Genomic DNA, 25804 nt, shown 5'->3' with positions numbered 1-25804 from the left:
TATAGCTTTAAAAAAAGGAAGTTTTTGGGGGATGTCATTTTCATGAGGTGGTCCACGTGCTGTTTATATATATATATATATATATATAGAGAGAGAGAGAGAGAGAGAGAGAGAGAGAGAGAGAGAGAGAGAGAGAGAGAGAGAGAGAGAGAGAGAGAGAGAGAGAGAGAGAGAGAGAGAGAGATCTGGAAAAGAACAAGGAAACTAGTTTTGTTTTTTATTTCAAAAATCAGCATGATATCTTGTACTTTACCACCGTACATGCCACGGTTGGTTGGAACGGATATAAACCAGAGTCTATCAACAGTGATCGATCTTGCAACACATCGCCTCGTGGGGTATGGGGGAGGGGGGTGTGTGTGTGAGAGAGCGCTCTGTCACAGAACTAGTTTACATCCCGCCCTCTTTTCATTTGTAGAATCCTCTGATGTTGTTGGTTCCTTTGGTCGTAGAAGCCGCCATGTTGCGAGGCGAGGTCTGTGTGCGCTTGTCAAATAGGAGTTCTGTGAACTAAAGGGATCGATAATCTTTACCGAGCATTATTGCATAAGAGAGAAAGTGAAAATATGAGCCGAGTCTGCCAGTCAAATAAGCGATACTGGCGAGTTGAATATATTGAATAACAGTGCAATCAATAGCCCCGTAAGACTGTAGCGTGCGAGTGTGTGTGGCTGTGACTTCACCCAAATGCATTTTGTCAACTTGGATTGTATTTAACAGATCAAAATTACCGCAATTCAACACAGACGCACGCACACACGCACGTATACACACACGCACACCTTTGAACCTTTCTTGTTGTTCCTACAGGATCTTAGAGAAAAACAAAGTTTTATTTAACGACGCACTCAACACATTTTATTTACGGTTATATGGTGTCAGACATATGGTTAAGGATCACACAGGGCTACTCTTTTCGATTAACAGCAAGGGATCTTTTATATGCACCATCCCACAGACAGGATAGTACATACCACAGCCTTTGTTACACCAATCTTAGATTTCAGGATCTTATCTAGCGGAGGGTGTGTAAGGGGATGGAGGGGGTGTAAGGGGATGGAGGGTGTGTAAGGGGATGGAGGGGGTGTAAGGGGGTGTAGGGGGTGTAAGGGGATGGAGGGGGTGTAAGTAAGATAGTATGTGTATTTCTTTTCGTTTTTTTTTTTTTTTAAAGAAACAAATGTGCCCTGTTGCCTAATTATTAGAGAAACACCTATATTACTATACCCCCAATTGTCTTTGTTATCATCTAGTTATACCGACGTAAAGAAATAAGGTATCATACAAATGGTAACAGCAAACGGTGACTGCAACCAAACTCTTCAATCCAGTGTTAGAAGTTGGCTGTCTTACTGACAGTCCAATCAAAACTACTGACAGTCAGTTAAACATTAAAACGTTGTATGACAGTTAAACTGATTATTTAGTCATCGGCTATTGGATGTCAAACATTTGGTAATTCTGACACGTAGTCATCAGAAGAAACCCGCTACATTTTTTCTAATGTAACAGGGGATTTGTATATGCACCATCCCATAGACAGAAAAGCACATACCACGGCTTTTAACCAGTTATGGTGCACTGGTTGAAAGGAGAAAAAAAAAACAATCAGTTGAATGGATCCACCGAGGTGTTTCGATCCTGCGACATATTCAGTCCCACATTAGAACTTTGTATGAAATACAGACGTTACTACGTGCAATGTACACTTTTATTTCTTTCCATTAGTATTGTTTAGGCTAGATTAGGATCCTGCATTTGATATATCTTGCTATCCTACTCCACCTCTCATATGTTGTCTGTAAATAGGAAAAAAACTCTAAAAAACAAAAAATAACCACACACAAAACACCCATCAACTATTTGAAACATTACTTGTAAAACATAATAAACATAAATAATTATAACGTTTTCTTTATGAAAATTAAATCGTTTATAAATATTAAACAGTCAATACTAAATACAACCATTATATCATGGTAACTAGGGCCTCCGCGAGTTCAACATATTGGACTCGAGTACTCGAAGGTCAAACTCGACCCGGACCCGAGTACCCGACACTTAGACTAGATGATGATGAAATTAAGGAATAAAGTAAAATACTAGTATTATGCGTCTTAATTCCAGTGCTGAACAATGATCCCAAATCATGCCATTGTATTGCATTTAGAAATGCTGTGACGGACGGACGGCCAGTTTAAAAAGAGAAACAAGTGTATGATTATGTAATGATTGTGAAACTTATATCGTTGATTATCCACTGCTGAAATTATTGTCCTACATTGTCCATTGTATTGTAGTTGTTCATTATATTCCACCTTGTACGGGTACTCGAGTCCTGTGAACGGACTCGAGTCTTGTTAGATTCGACCCGTGCCCGAGTACTGGAGTACTTGTGGAGGCCCTAATGGTAACATTAAAAAAACTATTTCAGAATGACAATTCGATTGTGTTTAGCGAACTGTCGGCTTATAGTCAAATAGCATTTAGTTTTTATAGCATACATCCAGATTATATGGGTAAGTAAAAACAATAATAAACCAATTCGTATTTAATGTCGTACTAATATACTGAAAATAGGGTATTAAATAGAATGGTTTAACTAGTACATCATTTAGGTTTCGACTCGTATGGTGCAATGAAAGCCTTTAAGTGAATATTTTGTTAAGACGTAAGAACTATTAATTTTAAGAGATTTCCTTTAGCTTTCATATGTCATATTTAACTGTCAGTTAATTAATCACCGTTATTTATGTCCAACACATACCAGCAAAGATAATCAATAAAAAAGAAAAGTGGGTGCCCTGACATTATCATCAATTGTATATTAATAAAAACTAAATTTAAAAAACCCATTGTATATCGTGTATGAGAACGGAGAAATCACGAATTCCACAAAAACTAAGAATAAATATTTAAAAATAATGTTACTCCTATTGTTGCTATATATATACAACGGAGGCAATTAATGGCTGCTATTAAAGGAAAAACGATCTTTCTATTATTAATTGTGATATTTAATAAATGACATAAATAACGTCCACGAAAACACCATCAAAGAGTCGGCTTCCATTCTGCTATTTGGTTTTCATAAAAACCCGTGACTTGATTGTGCTCATAAATATTCATAAGCTAAATTTGACCAATCGCGTCTCTCACCTCTTTCAAGTTTCTAAATGAAGTTTGAGAATTGATCACATGGGTATTTGTAGTCACCCGAATTAGATTTTACCTTCCAATAATTTGGTACGTATGAACAATTAAAGGGAAGGAAGGAAATGTTTTATTTAACGACGTATCTATTATGAAAAATTACTGCCACAGTCGTTAGAACATGACCGCAAATAATTTAGATATACAGTCACTGATATTCTTAACAAGAAAATGTATCTACTATGGAATTTTACTCGTCAAAAAGGCTCTGTTAATTGGAAACATCTTACAATGGCTACAAACTCAGAAAAGACCCTTTAATTATGTGTGTCCACGCAAGGGGGAAACCGTTTTTGCGCCTGTATCTCTCTCAAACCAAAATCCAATTATTTGTATATTTGTTAAAGGCATCCCGGGCTGGCATCGGAAATTAGCGGTTCATATTGTAATTGACGGGACCGGATGACCGTCAACTCCAACGCTGCGATTGTGGAAACCGTTTTATCATACTCAGTTGGCCAAGCCGCGGGAAGACAGTATTTCAGGTTGAGCCATATTTGTTTTGTGTGGATCGTAAATTCCTCATTAATATGGCGGCACCCTCTCACATCGGTCTTTGTCAGTGCGTTATGGAGATATTTTCTAGGTGTGGTTTTTACTTTTAGGATGAGAGTGACTGTATTGCGATATGACTCGCAATATGCGCAACTGAACATATTAAAGGGACATTCCTGAGTTTGCTGCATTGTAAGATGTTTCCGACTAATAAAATATTTCTACGATTAAACTTACATATTAAATATATTTTCTTCTTTAGAATATCAGTGTCTGTATAGTCAATGTATTTCTGGTCGTCTTAATATTTGTAAGAAGCCCAAACTGGATTTTGTCTTCGTACGTACGAAAAAACAATATTTTAGGAAATAAAATGAAATTTAACCTAGTACAAATATTAGAACGATCAGAAAAACGTTTAATATACAGCCACTAATATTTTATGCAGAAAAATATAGTTGATATGAAATTACAATCGTTAAAAAAGTCTCTGTTAGTCGATAACATCTTAAAAATTGCATCAAACTCAGGAATGTCCCTTTAACACTGTAGACTTTTGTTCTCTCTTATTTTCTGGCGAATGTAAATGAATGGCAGAAGTCACAAGTTGGCTTGTAGGTTGTATTTTCCTTTTCAACATGAAACGTGGTAATACCAATAATATATACATGTAGGTCTCGACTCTTGGGTGAATGATAAACCGGTCTCCCGATAGTGTTGATATTGCGACTGAGAATCTCAAGGGTACGAACATCAGAGCTGTCCTTCTTAGGTCTCCCTTTCATGTATAGAAAAACAAATATTTATAAGATACATATATTTCTTGACACGTAATTGCCATGGTTTATAGTCCTTAGCTATTAAGCTGAGGCCAACAATTAAAATCCATCGTGTTCTTGATTGCTGTAATTTAGTTTCACCCTACCTGGTCCGATTGCAAGCCCCTAATTAACTACATGTAGATACGAAGTTATTGCATAAATGACAGGTGACACAATAACAATTAATTGAATCGTACATACACGACTAAGTAAAAAACAAAACAATTATATTTAAGTTTTAACAACTCAATGGGTACGTGTAAGACCACTACACCCTCTTTTCTTTCACTAACAACTAACTCACTATCCTGGACAGACAGCTCAGATAGCTGAGGTGTGTGCCCAGGACAGCGTGCTTGAACCTCAATTGGATACAAGCACGAAAATAAAGTTGAACTGAACTGTGACAATATTTACGACAGTGATAAAGGGACATTCCTGAGTTTGATGCAATGTTTAAGATGTTATCGACTAACAGAGACTTTTTAACGATTGTAATTTCATATCAACTATATTTTTCTGCATAAAATATTAGTGGCTGTATATTAAACGTGTTTCTGATCGTTCTAATATCTGTACTAGGTTAAATTTCATTTTATTTCCTAAAATATTGTTTTTTCGTACGTACGAAGACAAAATCCAGTTTGGGCTTCTTACAAATATTAAGACGACCAGAAATACATTGACTATACAGACACTGATATTCTAAAGAAGAAAATATATTTAATATGTAAGTTTAATCGTAGAAGTATTTTATTAGTCGGAAACATCTTACAATGCAGCAAACTCAGGAATGTCCCTTTAAAATGACAGACCGTGGTTTATAAACACCACGGCGTATTCTTTCATTATTAGAGCCGGGTTTTTAAAATTGAAATCAGACATTACTTAGATTTTATTGTTATATTATCTATGTCCGTACATCAGACGTGTTTTATGTCATCCTGAGGTGTTGTTTTAACAAACACAAGTAACACAACACAAGTAACGGTTTAGGAGACGAGCTCTGGTCGATATTTCCCCATTTTAACGTCACAGACTCATGTTTCACTCTGTTGTTCCGTTCTCCAAATGTGTTAATGGTTTGCAGATTAACCAAACTTAGTGTTTGTTTACGCATGTTGAAACTAGGGTCTGTGACTTTAACAAACACTCTGAGGAAAGCAGAGTTGTAATAAAGTTTATAAAATTATACAATACTTTTGCTCGTTAAAGGGACGTTCCTGAGGTTGCTGCACCTGTTAAGGTGTTATCGACTAACCGAGCTTTTTTAAAAATTGTAATTACATAGCAAATATATTTGTCTGCATAAAATATTAGTGGCTGTATATCAAACGTGTTTCTGATCGTTCTAATATTTTACTAGGTTAAATTTCATCTTATTTCCTAAAATATAATTTTTTCGTACGTACGAAATTATTTGAAAACTCAATCCAGTTTGGGCTCCTTACAAATATTAAGACGACCAGAAAGACATTGAATATACAGATACTGATATTCTAAACAAGAAAATATATTTAATATGCAAGTTCAATCGTAGAAATATTTTATTAGTCATAAACATCTTACAATGCAGAAAACTCGGGAATGTCCCTTTAAGATACGTTTTGAAACAACTCGTTGTAAGATAAATGGAGCCTAACGGCTACTCATGTTGTACCCTCTGTTTATTTAAAGCTCAACATGTTTACATGTATATGCACGACCTATGTATACTGAAGTTTATTTAATAATGTTATTAATGAAGGCAATGAAGAAAGTAAAATCTAAAATAACTAATTGATTATCCGTTACCACAGACGTTTCCACCATAGGTTTCTTATATCAATATTTTGTGTTATGGTGTGATTCACGGGAACCAAGGCTGTTATTTATATAATTACTAATACTATATTATTAAATTGACTATCCCCAGCCTTCAACCCTAACAAGACCCGTTTGTTTCCCGCCCCCAACAAAATCAACACACACTAGCTCAGTTGGTAGAGCGTTCGACCGACGTGCTTCATGTGTATGATCGAACCATCTCAGTGATACCAATTCTGATTACCCCCCCCCCCTCCCCCGTCTTTAGTGCCTCGCCGCAAATGTTGTGGTACGTGCTGTTCTTTTTGTTGGACAGCGTATATCAAAGATCTCTTGTTGCTAATGGAAAAATGTATTGTGTTTCCACTGAGATTATAGATAAAAAAATACCAAATGTTTGACATCCAATAGCTGATGATTAATAGATCATTGTTCGCCATCGTTAAAGAAAACAAAATTTAAAACCTCATGCTTTTCCCTTTGTTTGTTTTGTTTTTTCTTTTTTACCCCCCCCCCCCCCCCCCCCCCCCCCCCCCCCCAATAAAACAACAACAAAAATATCTCACCTTAACATCTTTTAAATATAAAGCATTATAGAGATAAATACATTTGGAATGACCTCAGCCGAATTATTTCAAATTTTGTTTGGTCATTAAAAACAATTATGGATTCCTATATACGAAATTAATATTATAGACTAAAATCGATATTGAAATACTTCAAAACATTACATTTTCCAGAAATACATTGGGTAAAGACATAATTTATATTCTAAGGAAGAAAATGTAAATAAATTTGAATTTTAATAATGTAAAATTAATATATTTTATTCGCCAGAAATGTTTTATATGGCTACAAAATTCAGGATAGTCACTTTAAAACATGATTTTTAAAATGAAAATAAAGTTAAAACTTTGTTTTGTTTAACGACATTGGATATCAAACATTTTGTAAATTTGACATACTAAGTATAGTCTTAGAGAGAAAACCCGCTACATTTTTCATTTGTAGCAAGAGATCTTGTATATGGACCATCCCACAGACAGGTTAGCACATACCACGACCTTTGATATACCAGTCGTGAAAATGAAAACAAAATCTGATTATATAAACTCCAGTTATACAAAAACAAACAAACAAAAAACCCCGACAATAATGATGCAATCAAAGCTAGCAGGATTATTATTTGCAAATGACATGATTAATAATAACATTAATATGTTACCAACCACATCGCCATTAATAATCCGTTGTGAAAGGACTGAGTGAAAAAAACAAGATCTCAAACCAAAACAACAAAGAGAAAGCAAACCAGAGAATGCTTTCAAAGACCATCGACGAAAAGTGTAGCGATCGATACATGACAATACATAAAACAAATACTTGAATTATAACGAAATAAACATTGTTAGGTGAGACAATAACGCCGGCAGAACCTGCTGCTACTACTGCTGCTTCTGCTGGCGCTGGTGCTGCTACTACTGCACCTACTGAACAAACCTGCGCTGGAATCCTTGTGGGCTGGGCAATGGATTATTTCATTATGATGGATTGCCGCTACCCGGACTGAGCTAATGCGCAAATCAAAACAAAGAACTGTTCTTATTAATGTTTTCACGGTTCATCCGAGAATGGCTTTCTCTTTCTCTTTTTCTTTCTCACCCGCGCGAGCATGGTGCTATTCAGTGTACGACTACCTTTCTCGCTCTGACTAACACGGCCTCTGATTGGCCAGCCGACGTCGGCAGGACGTTTTCACCCGCCACCGGTGGCGCGCATCCAAGTTATCCAAGTATATTGATGGCCGATTGTTCTCGCGTCAACAATGGACTCTCTCTCTCTCTCTCCCTCTCTCACTCTCGTGTTGTGGCAAACTCTTCGAATCCCATTAATCTACGCGCAGAGTCTCTTCGGGGATTCCAGGCTTAGAAATATTGTATGAGTAGGCCGCCTCTCGTGACGTAACCTCTGTGGACGCTGCCACAGCCGGAGAATTTTATTGGCTAACACTTATCAAACTTTACACATGTAAATGAGCTCCAGACAGCTACACACAAATTCATTAAAAATACGGATTCCCGTAATGAGTCAGATATGACGACTTTACCGACGACTAACGGAATTGTCGTCGTGTTACGGAACTCGCGCGAAAAAGAAAGAAATGTTCTTCCGAAAGTTGTTGTAGCGGCAGACGACATGAAGATTTTGGCGGGTGGATCGTCCGGCCGTCTGCCCGGGAAAGCGCGCGAGATTTCTGGGCATGTTTAGTGGAGTTATCTTTTGGTTTGTTTCTATCAAAGACGGATAAGTTCCTCGTCATTCCATCACTTGTGAGCGGATTACGTTTAATGGATTTGGATGAAAATTACTCTAAAATTAAGCGGTTCAAAACACCCGTCATTTGGGTCTGATATGCATCATCTAACTGAGTAAGTACATAATATTTACGTATTTTATTTATTGTGTCTTTTAAATTATTACCCTAGGGATAGGATTAGGATTATAAAATTAAGCGGTTCAAACCCATACATCATGTGGGTCTGATATGCATCTACTAACGAAGTAAGTACATACTATTTACGTATTTATTTGTTGTGTCTTTTAAATGATTTAATAATAGTATCTAACAACTTTTGTCTTTGGTTTACATATCAAGAGTTGTTAAAAGAAAGTTTTCAATCATGATCCATAATTATGTGTATACTTTCTGGAACTAAAATGTGTTTAGACGTATCACTGTTAGCGTCGAGTGGAAAGAAAAACAACAACAAAAAGACACAGCCATTATCTATGACACGTGCCTGCTAATACTACAGCCTAAAGTGTGTTGTAGTAAACATTACATATGGTTAGTGGGTATATTGGTTTTCTCCCACAGTTATTGGTGTATTTCACCGTCTCTTACCTTATACCTCACTCGTATGCTGACCGCACTGTGCAGGTATAGTATTTATTGACGTAATGTTAGTATGAGCATCAAGACCGGAAGATCACCATGCGGGTGTTTTTGTTCAGGTCGTTCTATGAATGTACGTTTTTACACCTCTCTCTCTCTCTCTCTCTCTCTCTCTCTCTCTCTCTCTCTCTCTCTCTCTCTCTCTCTCTTCATTTCTCACTCTAACTCTCTCTCTAAGTCTCCTCTCTCTCTCTCTCTCTCTCTCTCTCTCTCTCTCTCTCTCTCTCTCTCTCTCTCTCTCTCTCCCCCGCTCTCTCTCTGTGTGTGTGTGTGTGTGTGTGTGTGTGTGTGTGTGTGTGTGTGTGTCTTAGTATATTCTGTAGTAATTAACTGTTTTGACTGTTTTAATTCCTGCCGTTGTGTTGAAGTTGTACTTGAGCAGCACCCGAGCAAGACTGGGAGAAAATTTGGCCCCGGTGTTGTAACACTTTATTGATCTGTACGTTCAAGTTTCCAGTAGTGCTATTAATGATTATTAATACAGCATTCACTCGCCGCCATGTTGCTTGCAATCCGCTTGGCGTCGATGGCGGGAATCACCGTTGCCAAGCAACGGGATGCCAATCGAGAAGCCATTAGTGGAAATGGTGCATACTCTTATAAAAATGCAGTATAATTTTATTACGAATACTGACTCGTCCCTCTACGGAGTCCAATGGGGCTGTAAGCGAGTCTGGGACTCTGTTGGGCAAAATACTCTGGTATATATGTATGTATATACATTATATCGTTTCGTTTCGGCCCAAAGGGGGCGGTCCGCTAGCTATAGATGAGAAGATTTTTCTTCCGTCACCAGCAGATGTAGAAAAATCAATTCCCAGGATGAACACGTTTCTTTGTGGTAGTATATACGAAGCAGTCGAACACAGGAGCAATTTAAGCCACAATCCTCGACTGCTAAATTGATTTTTAACGTGCTACTAACGTTCCCGTGCAGAAAACGTAGCAACAGCACAAGAGAACGTCCCAGGCCATGTGGTACTGCACAACCCGCTAGGCGGTTCTGTTGGTTGCAGAATGGACCACAGTAAAAACACGACTCGCGTCCTTTATGTCCATATTTTGTTTTCTCTTGGCGGGAAGAAATCGATGGAGAAATACCCTGCATGGTTTGTGTTTTTCCCGTCCATGACACGTCCTGGTGGAGGGGAGCCTTCCAGTTATTCGATGAGAAACTCGCGGCTGCACATGTCGGTGTGTAAATCGATGTGATTACGTCCCTTATACTATACAGACCCACGTCCAGCCAGCCACTTTGTTTTTTTTTTGTCCGGTTAAACGTTTGGAAATTATTGTGACTGTTTCCCTTAGTGGTCATTTAGTTTAGTTTGTAGCGTAAAACACCAGTCTATCAATGTGGTCTTGTGGTTTCGTTAAACAAAACAAAACAAACTTTAACTTAAATCCCACTTAAAAACAACAAAACAACAACAACAAAAACCGACAAACAGTCTAGCGAGCGTTTGCGATAAACTGCTGACTGAACGCACCCCCAGGTATTGCTGGTAAGTAGGGGCGGAACGTAGCCCAGTGGTGAAAGCGCTCGCCCGATACGCGGTCAGTCCGTGGTCCATCCCCGACGCTGGGCCCATTGAGCTATTTATCATTCCAGCCAGTGTACCACGACTAGTATTTCAAAGGCCGTGGTATGTGCTATCCTGTCTGTGGCACGGTGCACGTAAACTATTCCTTGTTACTGATGGAATAATGTAGCGAGTTTCCTCTCTAAGACTATATCTCAAAAATTACCAAATTTTTGACATCCAGTAGCCGATGATTAAAGGGACATTCCTGAGTTTGCTGCATTGTAAGATGTTTTCTACTAATAAAACATTTCTACGATTAAACATACATATTAAATATATTATCTTATTTACAATATCAGTGTATGTATATTCAATGTGTTCTGGTCGTCTTAATATTTGTAAGAAGCCGAAACTGGATTTTGTCTTCAAATAATTTCGTACGTACGAAAAAAACATTTTAGGAAACAAAATGAAATTTAACCTAGTACAAATATTAGAACAATAAGAAACACGTTTAATATACAGCCACTAATATTTTATGCAGAACAATATATTTGATATGTAATTATAATCGTTAAAAGTCTGTGTTAGTCGATAACATCTTAAAAATTACAGCAGACTCAGGAATGTCCCTTTAATAAACCAATGTTCTCTAGTGTCGTTAAACTTCCTTGTTTTTTTCACTTGAATACAGGTCCTATTTGCAAATTACAAACAAATACAAACACGAAACTATATTGGAGTCTGGAAATGACGAAAACCTTCCACCGATTGGCTGTTGTAAACTAACCTCCTACCGATTGGCTGTTTTAAACCTATGTACTTTTAGGATTCACCATTTAACAAGCTACTTACAAAAATCCTTGACAAATAAATCCATATAATTCGTTATCATTAGTCTTGGAAAACCATGCGATTAGCAATGTAAAAGTGAATTTGATATACACTATTTTGCTTATGGGGACAGGGCGATAGGGACGATTTTTAAAGGGAAGGGATATGATCTATTTAGATTGTGGGGGAAGGTGTGAGGTACGCTCTGCTCTTCAATAAATGTGTGGGGCTTTTTTTGTTGTTGTTTTGTTTGTTTTTTTGTGAGGTTTTATTTAGGGGTGTGTGTGAGAGAGAGAGAGAGAGAGAGAGAGAGAGAGAGAGAGAGAGAGAGAGAGAGAGAGAGAGAGAGAGAGAGAGAAAGCGAGAGAGAGTCAGCGAGAAAGAGATATAACAGATAGAGAGAGACAGAGAAAGAGAGAGAGGAGAGAGACAGACAGCGGGAGAAAAAAGAGACAGAGAGAGACACAGTCAGACAGACAGAGAGACAGACACACACAGAGAGAGAGAGAGAGAGAGAGAGAGAGAGAGAGAGAGAGAGAGAGAGAGAGAGAGAGAGCTTCAAAAGCTACTTCCTTGTATCTGAAAACAATATGGCAATGATTTTGTTAATAACTTGCAACTGTTTCAGAGGTCATAGAGTAGGACAGAAAAACGTTATCTCGATGTTGGTGGGACCGAGCAAGCAGGCTCTCGATATCAGTGGTTCGAGATAACAAACCAGTAATAGTTATTGGTAAAAAGTGTTCCCAAGAAACATTTGTATCGAATTCGAAATTGCGTGGGCTTGTGAAATACGAGAACTGAAGATAGCGACTGAAGTTAATTTTTTAAATATGTTTGTCAAATTCAGTACACTACAGGGTGACAAAAGGCGCGGGTGTAGGGGTGAGTTTCGGAAGTCGACCACCCTCTACTCAAGAATCTTTCCGGGGGAGTACGATTCGACCTCTCACCCCCTCCACCATGAACTTCGCTCGCTACAGTCCTACCCCATCCGGTTCCTATGGGCATGATTGCAACCGGCATGCCATTTGACAACAAAAAATATAAGAAATATGAACACACAAGTGCATGTAAAAATTAAAAAATACAGTATTTAAAAAAACTGTAAAAATGTAAAAGAAACTTTGCCCTTTAAATATTCTAACAAAACAAAAAAAGTTTCTGGGATGGGATGGGTCTCAATCCTCCCTATCACCCCCCCCCCCCCCCCCCCCTTCCCCCACACCCACCCTGGATATGCCACTGTTGACAAAGACACGACAGCGCGAGGCGTCGCTTCGTTAGAAGTAGTTTAGTGGAGCCCCCATGTTGACTGTTGTGAATATCTCAAAGCACGGCTTTACAATCTTATGTAAATGAGTTACACTGGTATACGTCGTCCGGGCTTAATGATGCATTTCTTATGATTTTTCTTCTTTCAAATGCACGAACAAGCCTTAATGACTGTTCGATTTTCCAGCTTTCTGTGCTTAATGAAATCTACACGCCAGTCAGGAATCATTCAGAAAGAGAAATTGACATGAGTTGACAGTTTAACGAATCTGGCCCGTGTTGCACATGCTGGTTTGATAAGGGCCGGATCTAGAAACGGCAATGTGTGGGTGGTGCTGGTGGTGGGAAATTTTTTTAATTTAGAAAATATTGAAGAAGCTATCTATTTAGATAAATATCCCATGCGCCAGGACATTTCCCATGGGTCCGACGATTCATCGAAATGGACCGAAATGGAACGAAAACGAACGAAAATTGAAGTGTCGGAAGTGAGAAGTGTCGGAATCTACCGAATAAAGACTGAAATTATATAAAACGAGTTATAAAAAAAAAAAGGGGGACCAGAACGAAACAATTTTCAGAGAACCTGGCAAAACTTATTTATATATTAATTAAAACGAATATTGGAATCTTTTTCACTCATAAAATTGTACTCCATCTTATTCAGCTAGTTATTTAATATAAATAAAAGTTAATCGCACGAATGTGTTTTGGTATGTTAAAGGAATTAAGAGAAAAAAGTTTAAATGCTTTATTTATAAAAAAAAAACCCACATCTGACAGCAGTATTTACTATGAAAGAAATTATATTATAATAACATTTCATTATCAGTTTCAGTATTAAAATAATATTGTATGTTAGTGCATATAAATTATTGTAAAAAGATTGTCAATTTTGGCATGGTAAATGTTTTAATTTTAAAGCATTTAAATGTGTTTAACTGACCAAATATAAAACATATTAGCTGGAAGATTTCTAAATGTTTGGAAATATTATTTATTTTTAAACTTTATTAAAGAAGTTCCAGTGTGTTTACAGTTTTTAATTTCATGTGTGTTTTAATGTGTACAGGACAATGGACAGTCTGGTTTCATAAATTTTGTAACACATTGCCAGCAGACGCAGACACAAAAATATATAAATTAATAAATAAAATATATTTTTTAAATGTGTGGAAACACTTTCGGATCGGCGACAGATTATCAGTGTTAAAACCTTTTTAACTTTGTAGATCTGCCCTAGAGTATCTGCGTTGTTCGACATCCGTTATATGTTTTATTGAAACCTCACTTAAGATGGGATGTTATTAAAGGGACATTCCTGAGTTTGCTGCATTATAAAATGTTTCCGACTAATAAAATATTTCTACGATTAAACTTACATATTAAATATATTTTCTTGTTTAGAATATCAGTGTCTGTATATTCAATGTGTTTCTGGTCGTTTTAATATTTGTAAGAAGCCCAAACTGGATTTTGTCTTCAAATAATTTCGTACATATGAAAAAAAAATATTTTAGGAAATAAAATGAAATGTACGTTAGTACAAATATTAAAACGATGAGAAACACGTTTAATACACAGCCTCTAATATTTTATGCAGGAAAATATTTTTGATATGTAATTACAATCGTTAAAAGTCTCTGTTAGTCGATAACATCTTAAAAATTGCAGCAAACTCGAGAATGTCCCTTTAAACAAACATCCCGTTATAACAACGCCCAGACACATGACATATTAAATTATGTGTATTTATGCTAATACATACCTGGATTCAGTTGAAGGCATTGACCCGACATGTCAGTCAGTGTGTAATATAATACACATCAAAAGAAATCCACATCAGGTTTTATAGTTAGTTTGTATTTAGAGAAAAAAACACCGTTTAGTTAATTACAAACGCTCAGTAATAAACAGTATATCGACCTGTGATTCAGAATGCTGCTCGTACCGAGTCACCGAGTTCAAGATATCAGTGGTTCGAGATAAACGTAATAATTCCTGCTATCGAGATATGCATGGTCATAATTACAAGTGGGAGGGAAGGCCGTCACTCAAGCTCGTTGCTGGTGACTACTGAAAGGTATCAGGCATGCGTACATTTAAATGAGGCCGCAATTAAAGAGATTTTATTACAGATGAGACAATTTTATGCTAATTTCAAGAATAATGAATCCGGAAATAGATTTTAAAGGGACATGCCCTAGTTTTTAAACACTAAGGCATATTTATTACTATTAGAGCTATTTGGATAACTGTAATCATACTTTACTTAGATTTTATTGTTTAGATTATCCATTTCCGTACATTCGAAGTGTTTCTGGTCATTCTGGTATTTTTAATGTCACAAAATATATTTCTCATATTTTAAAAACGCACGTGCGTTTGAGAAGTAACAGTTATGGAGTCGAGTTTTAGAGGGTATTTTATCATTTCAAAGTAACAGACTCATGTATCACTCAGCTGTAACTTTATCCAGTTGTGTTACAGGTTTGTAGATTAACTAAACTTAGTGTTAATTTTCACGGGTTGAAACTAGGGTCTGTCCCTTTAACTAAACGTAGTGTTAATTTTCACGGTTTGAAACTAGGGTCTGTCCCTTTAACTAAACGTAGTGTTAATTTTCACGAGTTGAAACTAGGGTCTGTCCCTTTAACTAAACTTAGTGTTAATTTCCACGGGTTGAAACTAAACTAAACGTAGTGTTAATTTTCACGGGTTGAAACTAGGGTCTGTCCCTTAACTAAAGATAGTGTTAATTTACACGGGTTGAAACTAGGGTCTGTCCCTTTAACTAAACGTAGTGTTAATTTTCACGGGTTGAAACTAGGGTCTGTCCCTTTAACTAAACGTAGTGTTAATTTTCACGGGTTGAAACTAGGGTCTGTCCCTTTAACTAAACGTAGTGTTAATTTACACGGGTTGAAACTAGGGTCTGTCCCTTTAACTAAACGTAGTGTTAATTTTCACGGGTTGAAACTAGGGTCTGTCCCTTTAACTAAACGTAGTGTTAATTTTCACGGGTTGAAACTAGGGTCTGTCCCTTTAAAAGTCTAATTATTGACGTATTATTTTATTGTAATCGCGCCAGCGGAAAAACAGCTGTACGTATACACGAGAGTCACCGTACTCTCGTAATAATTATATGGTAGTATTGACAGGGCCGGTCCTGTTCTTAAATAGGAGGGAGGGGGGGGGGGGACAGTAGAAATAATCTGAACATAATGATATAGGCTATTTTCTAAAGAGACAGAGGGCACATTTGAAAAAAAAAAAAATTGTTTTCTTTAGTCTGTTTTCTATTTTTCGGGGAAACATTAGCCCAGTCCCCTCCCCCTTTTCAGCCCAATACGGCCCAAATTCCATATTATAATTTAAAAAACCAACAATATAGTAAAATTCAAAGAATTATTTAATTGTAATAGCATAAGCATACTCGACCTCCGTAAAATTTCAATATTCTTTTCTGAAATTATAAGTAAATTCAGCGTATTGTATTCATTGTATAGTGTGTTTAATTAATTTACTACACTGATGGAATGAAATAGGAAAACACATTTCGTTTTAGATCATACCGGTATTTAATTCACTGATGGCTTAGTAATGACTGTATAAAACAGAAATACATAATTTGGGATTGGATGTCAGAATTATGGGATTGAATATCAATAACATGGTTAAAGAAAGAAAGAAAGAAATGTTTTATTTAACGACGCACTCAACACATTTTATTTACGGTTATATGGCGTCAGACATATGGTTAAGGAAAACACAGATTTTGAGAGGAAACCCGCTGTCGCCACTATATGGGCTACTCTTCCGATTAGCAGCAAGGGATCTTTTATTTGCGCTTCCCACAGGCAGGATAGCACAAACCATCGCCTTTGTTGAACCAGTTATGGACCACTGGTCGGTGCAAGTAGTTTACACCTACCCATTGAGCCTTGCGGAGCACTCACTCAGGGTTTGGAGTCGGTATCTGGATTAAAAATCCCATGCCTCGACTGGGATCCGAACCCAGTACCTACCAGCCTGTAGACCGATGGCCTAACCACGACGCCACCGAGGCCGGTAATAACATGGTTAAATGCTCGACTCTACGGACTAAACGTTTTGGCTATGTACAGTAACTATTATTTCCTACCAGTCCTGCTGTCTGTCTGTCTGTCTGTCTGTCTGTCCGTCCGTCCGTCGGTCTGTCTCACACATAGTTTTCACAGGTTTTTTTTTACAGTGCCTCGAGATATTCATCTGAATCTTTGTATATAGCTTCATCATGTACTGTTATAGATCAAGTAAGACTTTCATGGCGATTTACCCTTTTTTTTAACAGAATTATGGCCCTTTAATTTAAGAGTTAAAAAAATCCAACGTTTTCCGGACATTTTTGTTCCACAATGCCCCGAGATACTGAGTTTAAACTTTGTATATAGCTTTAACATATACTGTTTGAGATCATGTTGGACTTTAATGACCCATTTTTAACAGAGTTATAGACCTTGGGCTTAGGAGATATGAACATTCGTTGGCCCCAGTAGGAGACATGTATTGCTTTAGCAGTACTCTCAGAATGCCTGTTTATGTGCTGTTTATGAGATCCCTTATTTTGTTCTATTAGCAGTACAATTCGCCATCATCTTCATGAATTATAAATCTGCATTAATGATTATTTGGCCAAATTTACAAAGACTGGGTTTTATTTAAATTCTTTGGGCCGAATTTACAAAGTCTGTTTATGTCTTTCGATGTTTAAACGATATGCATTCGTCCCTAAGTGTGCATCCAAATATTATTTATTTTCACTTTCTTATAAATTCATAACATCCTGTTATTAACTGAGTATATAATAAAAACAAAATATATAAATGAAGTTAAAATGCAAATATAAATTATCGAAATAGGTATATAAGATTTTTTAGAAAAATGCAAATATACGTCCTCAAGATATATATCAAGTTTATAAGACAATAACTAACAGTAACAAATGGCGATCAACTGAGGTGCCTTAAAATACGCAGATGTTCCCAAATCTAACGCCCCAGGCCATTGGGCTTTTTCTTGTCCCAGACAGTTCACCATGACTTTGTAAATCAAAGGTTGTGGCATTTGCTGTTTTTTTCTGTCGGATAGTGCATATAAAATATCCCTTGCTACTAATGAAAAACAAAATGCAGGTTTTGATATACTAATCGTGGTGCACTGGCTAGAGACTGTCCAGTGGGAATGATCCTAGACATACGGTGCATCAGACGAGCGCTTTACGACATGGTTATCGAGTTTTAAACACATCACCAAAGTGAAAAAACGTACAAGAACTTTACGTACACAATTTTAATGCACTGAACTCTTTCGACTGGTGCATAGCTGCTGCAAAACCACCACGGTCTATAATTATAATACAGCTAGCTGGTACGGCATTGCGCCATATTGACCGGCAGCAAGCGATAATTAAGACGTCTATGCACGAATTGGAAATAAATCAACAAAACAGTTGATTTAACTGAACAAGGTCCCAACCTTCGTGGAGAGTTCTCTGGTTCTCATCGTATTCACGGGAACGCGCTGGCCAAAGTCGATGTTTGCCGAGTCTGATTGAGATAGGAAGCTAATTCGGAAGCGAGGATAGTTTTCGGTTTTTCGTGACGTTTAAACAGAACGTTTTGATTGGTGGGCCGCCCCGGGGAGCCGGGGTTTCTCGTTTTGCACGAGACCTCCTAACCGCCCGGTATGACGAGAAATCAAAGAAATCTATTATACGGCTAACAGATTTATATCTACGATCGCCGCCGAGATCAGATTGGTTTGTGTCGAGATTGCTTTTGTTCCACCACACCGGACTCTGTGGCACAGGGGTTATTGACTGTTACGGTCTGGTCCCAGCGCCAAGAAGCGATCTTAGCGTTAAGATCACCTTATTTATTTCATTCAGTGATACATAAACAGAAATATGAACATGAGAGATTGTATATTTGGAGGATGGACATTCATGTTCATTTCATTTCAACTTATTTTCGTGCTTATATCCAATTACTGTTCAAGCACGCCTTTTTAGCACACATCTCAGCTATCTGGACTGTCTGTCCAGGAAAGTGTGTTAGATATTAGTGGTTAGTGAGATAGAAGAGGGTGTAGTCAATCTGATTAAAATTAGCTCTACTGGTCTCGCCAGTAGATCTAACAGCATTGCGTGGACTCCCATGTCCAGGTGACATTTCATCTATAAATAACAATTTAAATATCGACCAATTACACTTCGCCTTTTATAACGTTATTCGGGAGCATACAAATTCTAAAAATATCGGTCGAGACTATTTATGCAATAGGCGAACTTGTTGGTTTATTTCAACATTGAAAAGTCAGTGGGAAAAGTGCAGTAATAAACTCTGGATTGTATACTAATATAAACAGATTTTATGGCTATACCATAACGGGGTTTTTTTTCGTCTTGAAACGAATTTAATATAAAATTTTATATTGAAATTAGTTTTCGGCATACTTCGTAATTCACCCGAATCATTTCGTATACCCTCGGCATAATCCCAAATGTTTTCAAATTCTTTTCAAATTACTGGCATGATTTTGCAAGTAAGGTTTTGATTGGTCGAATGAAAGGTCAACTGAACATGAACTCCAACTGGCTGCTGTTAGATCCACATGTAATAGTGGAGCTAATTTTAATTAGATTGAGGGTGTCTTTTGAGGGTCTTACACCTTCCCACTGGGTCGTTAAAACTCGCACTGGGTGGGAACCGGTACAGGGCTGCGAACCCAATACCTACCAACCTTATGTCCGATGACTTAACCATGACACCACCGAGGCCGGTAGCTATGCACTTAACTTGATCTTAGGGCTAAGATCGCTTCGTAGAACGGGGCCCTGGTCCGCATTTTAGTGTTAGTAGAGATCCACCTATTAGTGTGAACCTTTGAAGCAAATTGTATTGCATATAATATATAGAAGAATTGGGCAAACGTTATCCAACTTACGAAACCCTCTCCAAACTACAATAATCAATAAATATTGGCAACTATAAATATTATTAGAATATAAACATTCATAGAAAAGCAAACAACAAAAATCAATGAAAGCAAACGATGAATGAATGAATGAATGAATGAATGTTTAACGACACCCCAGCATTAAAATACATCGGCTATTGAATGTCAGACTAATGTAAATGCACAGTGATAGAGGAAATAAAACAAATAAAAGAGACATGATTTATCTTCTGTTCAGACAGCCCGACTATGTTAATGGATACGCGATAGACAAATTACGCACAGCTAATATTGATTCTATCAGACATTGTTTGTTGTTGGGTATTTTGTTTGTTTGTTTTTGTTTTGCTCTTATCAAATCGTTTTGTTTGTTTAAAATGTATTTCTGAACATAATGGAATATCTGATTGTTAGTGTCATCATTTATCATTATTCTGCCATTTAGTACAGTCTGCACAAATATTGTAGTGTTATTATAGTAATCCGCGTTTTAGTATGAACTTTCGAGATACTAAGAGTTCGGAAAAGGGATATATATATATATATATATATATATATATATATATATATATATATATGCAGTGTGTGTGTGTGTGTGTGTGTGTGTGTGTGTGTGTGTGTGTGTGTTTTATATATATATATATATATATATATATATATATATGTGTATGTATCTATGTATGTGTGCGCGCGCATTTAACACATGTGAGGCCAGAAAGGATTTAATTATCCCCTGCCCCAGTGCGTTTATATCTATGCATGTAACAGTGTCAACCTCGACATACATACAATATATAGATATTCATACATCAATACATACATATACATATATAATTATTGGGAAGTAAAATCTGATGTTGGCTTCTAGAAACATTCATTCAAACGATGAGAAACACTTCGTATATAAAAACCGATATTCTAAACAAGAAAATGCATTTCAAGTGTAATTGTGGTGCTTACAAATACTATATCGATCGGAAGCGTGTTACAACTTTAATTTTAAGGATTGGCTTTACCGTACGAAGGTTGGAATCACTAATGATAGTACGGTAATGCTAGCACAGTTTACCAGGAGTGTTAAGTTTAGATTACAAAACCAACTGGTTACTTATTGCATTCAGATGTGGGTTTAACTTTGTGGAGGTTAGTATAGCTAATGGAATTATGATGGTCTTCCCTGAACATGTTGGTGAACAGTAATAAATGACAGTTAAATGGGCGTACGGGCTCCCAATTGCTTTTGGGGGGGGGGGGGGGGCAGATAAATTTTTGCTCGTTTTGCTGAAAATGACGAAAATGTAGATAACAATACAGAGTTACAAACGAATCACTGTGCGTTTTTACTGGGGTTACAGTTAATAGAGTGAGTAAAATGATGGAAATACATGGTGAAATGTCTCCATCGGGGTTTGACCGGCCTCGGTGGCGTCCTGGTAGGCCATCGGTCTACAGGCTGGTAGTTACTGGGTTCGGATCCCAGTCGAGGCATGGGTTTTTTAATCCAGATACCGACTCCAAACCCTGAGTGAGTGCTCCGCAAGGCTCAATGGGTAGGTGTAAACCACTTGCACCGACCAGTGATCAATAACTGGTTCAACAAAGGCCATGGTTTGTGGTATCCTGCCTGTGGGAAGCGCAAATAAAAGATCCCTTGCTGCCTGTCGTAAAAGAGTAGCCTATGTGGCGTCAGCGGGTTTCCTCTCCTCTGTGTGGTCCTTAACCATATGTCTGACGCCATATAACCGTAAATAAAATATGTTGAGTACGTCGTTAAATAAAACATTTCTTTCTTTCTTTCTTTCCATCGGGGTTTTGTTTTAGAATGCAAAGATTTTCTCCAGTACGGGGATGGGGGGTGGCAGCTGACCCCCGTTCTCGACACATCACCACTACCACCCAAAGAAATGAACCGACTATATGCATTCGCATCTTGTAGAAATCTAACATTTTCGACTGCAGTCGCATTAAACTTCGCAAGCGAGGAGTCAGTAATGTAACTGGAGTTGCGTCCCTTTACACTAAAGACCGCAAGTCGGACATACAACTCCTATAGATATAATGTGTTATTTCCGTAGCCGAATATTTTGTGCACAGTTCCGAATTACGGTGTAGGCGCGGAACCAAGGCGTGGGTGCTGGGGATGCCCACCTTCTCCGAACTTCGAAGTGTCATAAAAACTTCTTTTTTTAATGAATAAATACATTTATTTATTTACTTACTTACTTATTAATGTGGTGGTGAGTTGGGATGCAATAGCTTAGTCGGTTGGATAGTTCTGTCTATGATTATCTGTTTATTATGCATGCTATTGTATGCTATAATCAGGAATACTGTTGATTTTTGTTGTTGTTGTTGTTGCTGTTGCTGTTTTAGTTGCACGCAATTTTGTTTTCGATCGAAATATCGAGTCTCCTTGGTGGACCAATTCTTTGATTGGATTTTTCCGTCCCAACCAGTGCCTCGCGACAGGTACATAAAACGTCGTGGTGTGTACTGTCCTGTGTGTGGAAAAGTGCATATAAAAAGATCTCTTGCTACTAATGGAGCGGGTGACCCTTGAAGACTACGACATGACTAGAGCAGATTGGTGCACCATTCATGAGACATTAGGTAATTCTGACTTATATTCTTAGAGAGGAAACCCGCACCAATCTTCTATTAGAGCCAAGGGGTCTTTTATATGCACCATCCCACAGATAGCAAAGCACATGCCACGGCATTTGATATACCAGTCGTGGTGCTCTGGTTGTAACGAGAAATAGCCTAGTGGGCTAACCAGCGGGAATCGATCCTAAACCGACCGCGCATCACGTTACCATTAGGCTACTTCTCGCCCGTAAGCTTAGATGAACTGATTGCGTAGTATCGTATGCAGCATACACTAAACAGTTATCAATCACATTCCCATGGTAACAGGCATGTCGTTATATACAGTATTTAATAAATCTGCAAAAATAAATCCATTGATATGGATTAGAAATATAAGGAAGAAAAAAAACAGAAAATGCACATGTAACCAACGAGTTTAATTAAATGACTTTGTTATTTGTCGAGCACAAATATCTCACTTCATACCAGAAATAACTCAACTGATCGAAAACGTTATATGTGTATTGTAAATCCATCCATCCATCCATCCATAAATAAAATAAAATAAAATAAAATAAATAATAATAAAAAAATAATGACAATAATAGTAATAATAATAATAATTTTGATGTTAATAATAATAATTATAATAATAATAATAATAATAATAATAATAATATAAATTCAAATAATTCAAATAATTCAAATAATTCTACTGTTTAAAAAACCCAGTAAAACCCCCACAAACCACCCCATATACAAACCATCTTTCATTATCATAAGTCTTTCTGGATACCACATGAATCAAAATTCAGTTTGTGGGTCATTTGCATTGTACACGAAAAAGCACTAACCATCGCTCATATCTGATTGGCTGGACTGCCGTGGAGCTATTTCTGCTGTATTGCTGGTTGAATTGCTGCGGAGATGAATTGCTGCGGACCTGGCTTGTCTCTTTCTCTATATTAGTAGTCGAGGGCTGGTGTGTACAATTGAGGCTGAAACCACTCTAGTTGTGGAGAAAATGGCCGGAAGGCCCGATCACCATTTGAACCATCTCAATAACACTCTGGTCATCAATGGCTCACATGGTTTCCCGCTATAACTCTAATTGTGTCACGTTTTCAAATTTATGGCGTGATCGCCTCATAAACGAGAGTATTATGGGAAGCGTGCCGCATCTGGATTTGCAAGTACCTGCATTTCCGGTCAATACAGTCCCTAACTAACCGAGACTAAGAGAGGGAGATCACATCCAGTATATATACATATCGTATCTGTAGCTGACACATTCCCAGACGCGTTTTCTTCCTCAGGCTGATAATCACTGATGTTAACATTTATATTTTATTCTTCTGTATTTCATCAGTTCTTTTCTCAAACGCGTTGTCCTCTGTTGTTGATACTCACAGATACAGATAATAAAATTAAGATTTTGTTCTATATTTCACCAATTCGTTTCTCAAACGCGTTGTCCTTTGTTGTTAATACTCACTAATACAGATAATAAAATTAAGATGTTGTTCTATATTTCACCAATTCGTTTTTCAAACGCGTTGTCCTCCTTTGTTGATAATCATTGGTACTGCTACAACAACAACAACAACACCTACTACTACCACCACCATTACTACTTCTACTACTACAAAACCTTCTTCTACTACTACTACTACTACTATTATTATTACTACTACTACTATTACTACTACTATTACTATTACTACTACGAAACCTTCTGCTGCTACTACTACTACTACTACTGCTGCTGCTGCTACTGTCGCCGCTACTACTACTATTACTACTACGAAACCTTCTGCTACTATTACTACTACTACTGCTGCTGCTGCTGCTGCTGCTGCAACAACAACACCTACTACTACCACCACCATTACTACTTGTACTACTTCAAAATCTTCTACTACTACTACTACTACTATTATTATTATTACTACTACTACTACTACTACTACTACTACTACGAAACCTTCTGCTACTACTACTACTACTACCATTACTACTACTACTGCTGCTGCTGCTGCTGCTGCCGCCACTACTACTACTGCTAGTACTATATCTTCTACTACAATTAATTATTTCTACTACTACGTCTACTACTAGTACCACTACTACTACTACTACTATTATTATTACTACTACTACTACTTCTACAACAACAACATATATTACTAGTACCGCTAAAACTATTACTACTCCACCTACTGTTACAATAACAACAACAACAATTTGACGCCCGCCCCCCCCCCCCCCCCCCAAAAAAAAGCTATAAGTCTGACTTACATAGCATATTCGTTTCTTTTTGTTTGTTATTTTTCATAACAGCGACCATTCTAAAATTCTAAAAAAAACAAAAAACGATTGCTTTTGTTTTCACCTGATTTTCGCATTGTAGACAACCAATGAATTATTCACCAGCATTTCTTTTCACGGCGTATGTCGTGCGGAACAGAGCTCTGGAAATAGACGATTTCACGTGTCAGTGTGCATACAACTGTAATGTGTTTAATATTATATATCTGGACCATTTTTTTAAACTGATAAATAACGACATACGCTGTTTCTATTGTCACTACATGACAATAGTAATAATATGTGACTATCATACAGTAATCTGGGACTGGCCACAGATCACAATTATCTCCCCATCCGGAAATATATCCGCGCAAGTAGCTAGTCTGCTGTTTGACTGTGATTATTTCATGACCGACAGCTTTGAAGTGGCAACTATTTCACTGACGTTGACAGGGAAGAGCATGTAGTTTGCAAACATGTAACTAGTCAACATTGAAGACTTTTTCTTTTAATTCTTGCCCATGCAAAAGTAGTGCTTTTTTGTGTAAAATGAGCCAGGTTTAGTGGGTGTGTCTGTTTAAATCAATATCCTGAAAGAAAGAGCTGGACAACAGGGGTTGTCCTTTTGGGGATATCTTGTTCCCAGGCAAGCAAAGGTACATAAAAACATCCACGGGCCAACTGATATTAATAAAAGTGCTATAGCCACTAACACTATATAGAAACATATAGCGTAAATAAGTGTGGTATATTGTTAACTGCACTTTGATTAATCCTCGGCTGCATTAAGCGTTAAAAAACAGGGCCCAATTTCACAAAACATCGTAAGCCTAGTTTTGTACGTAAACGTTAATTTACGACTAAACGACAATTTTTATTACTATTATAGTACAACAAATATAGTTAAAAGTACACGTATGTCAGTTTCTTTTGTCCTTAAAATGCTTCTGTAATGATGTAATGTTCTGTGTGAAATAGAT

General features: G+C 37.3%; 1 protein-coding gene across 1 annotated transcript in view; it reads left to right on the top strand.

The window, feature by feature from the left end:
- Nucleotides 1–8591: 8591 nt before the first annotated feature.
- Nucleotides 8592–25804, top strand: part of LOC121387735 (innexin unc-9-like) — a 101840-nt gene continuing 84627 nt past the window's right edge. Inside the window, exon 1 of the mRNA XM_041518932.1 lies at nucleotides 8592–8764. Coding sequence (XP_041374866.1) covers nucleotides 8694–8764 — 71 coding nt within the window. The 5' untranslated portion in view covers nucleotides 8592–8693. The remainder of the gene's footprint in view (nucleotides 8765–25804) is intronic.

The sequence above is a fragment of the Gigantopelta aegis genome, chromosome 13, assembly GCF_016097555.1.
Source record: "Gigantopelta aegis isolate Gae_Host chromosome 13, Gae_host_genome, whole genome shotgun sequence".
NCBI classification, from domain to species: domain Eukaryota; kingdom Metazoa; phylum Mollusca; class Gastropoda; order Neomphalida; family Peltospiridae; genus Gigantopelta; species Gigantopelta aegis.
The sequence above is the reverse complement of the archived record's forward strand: the minus strand, read 5'-3'. Positions and strand labels throughout refer to the sequence as shown.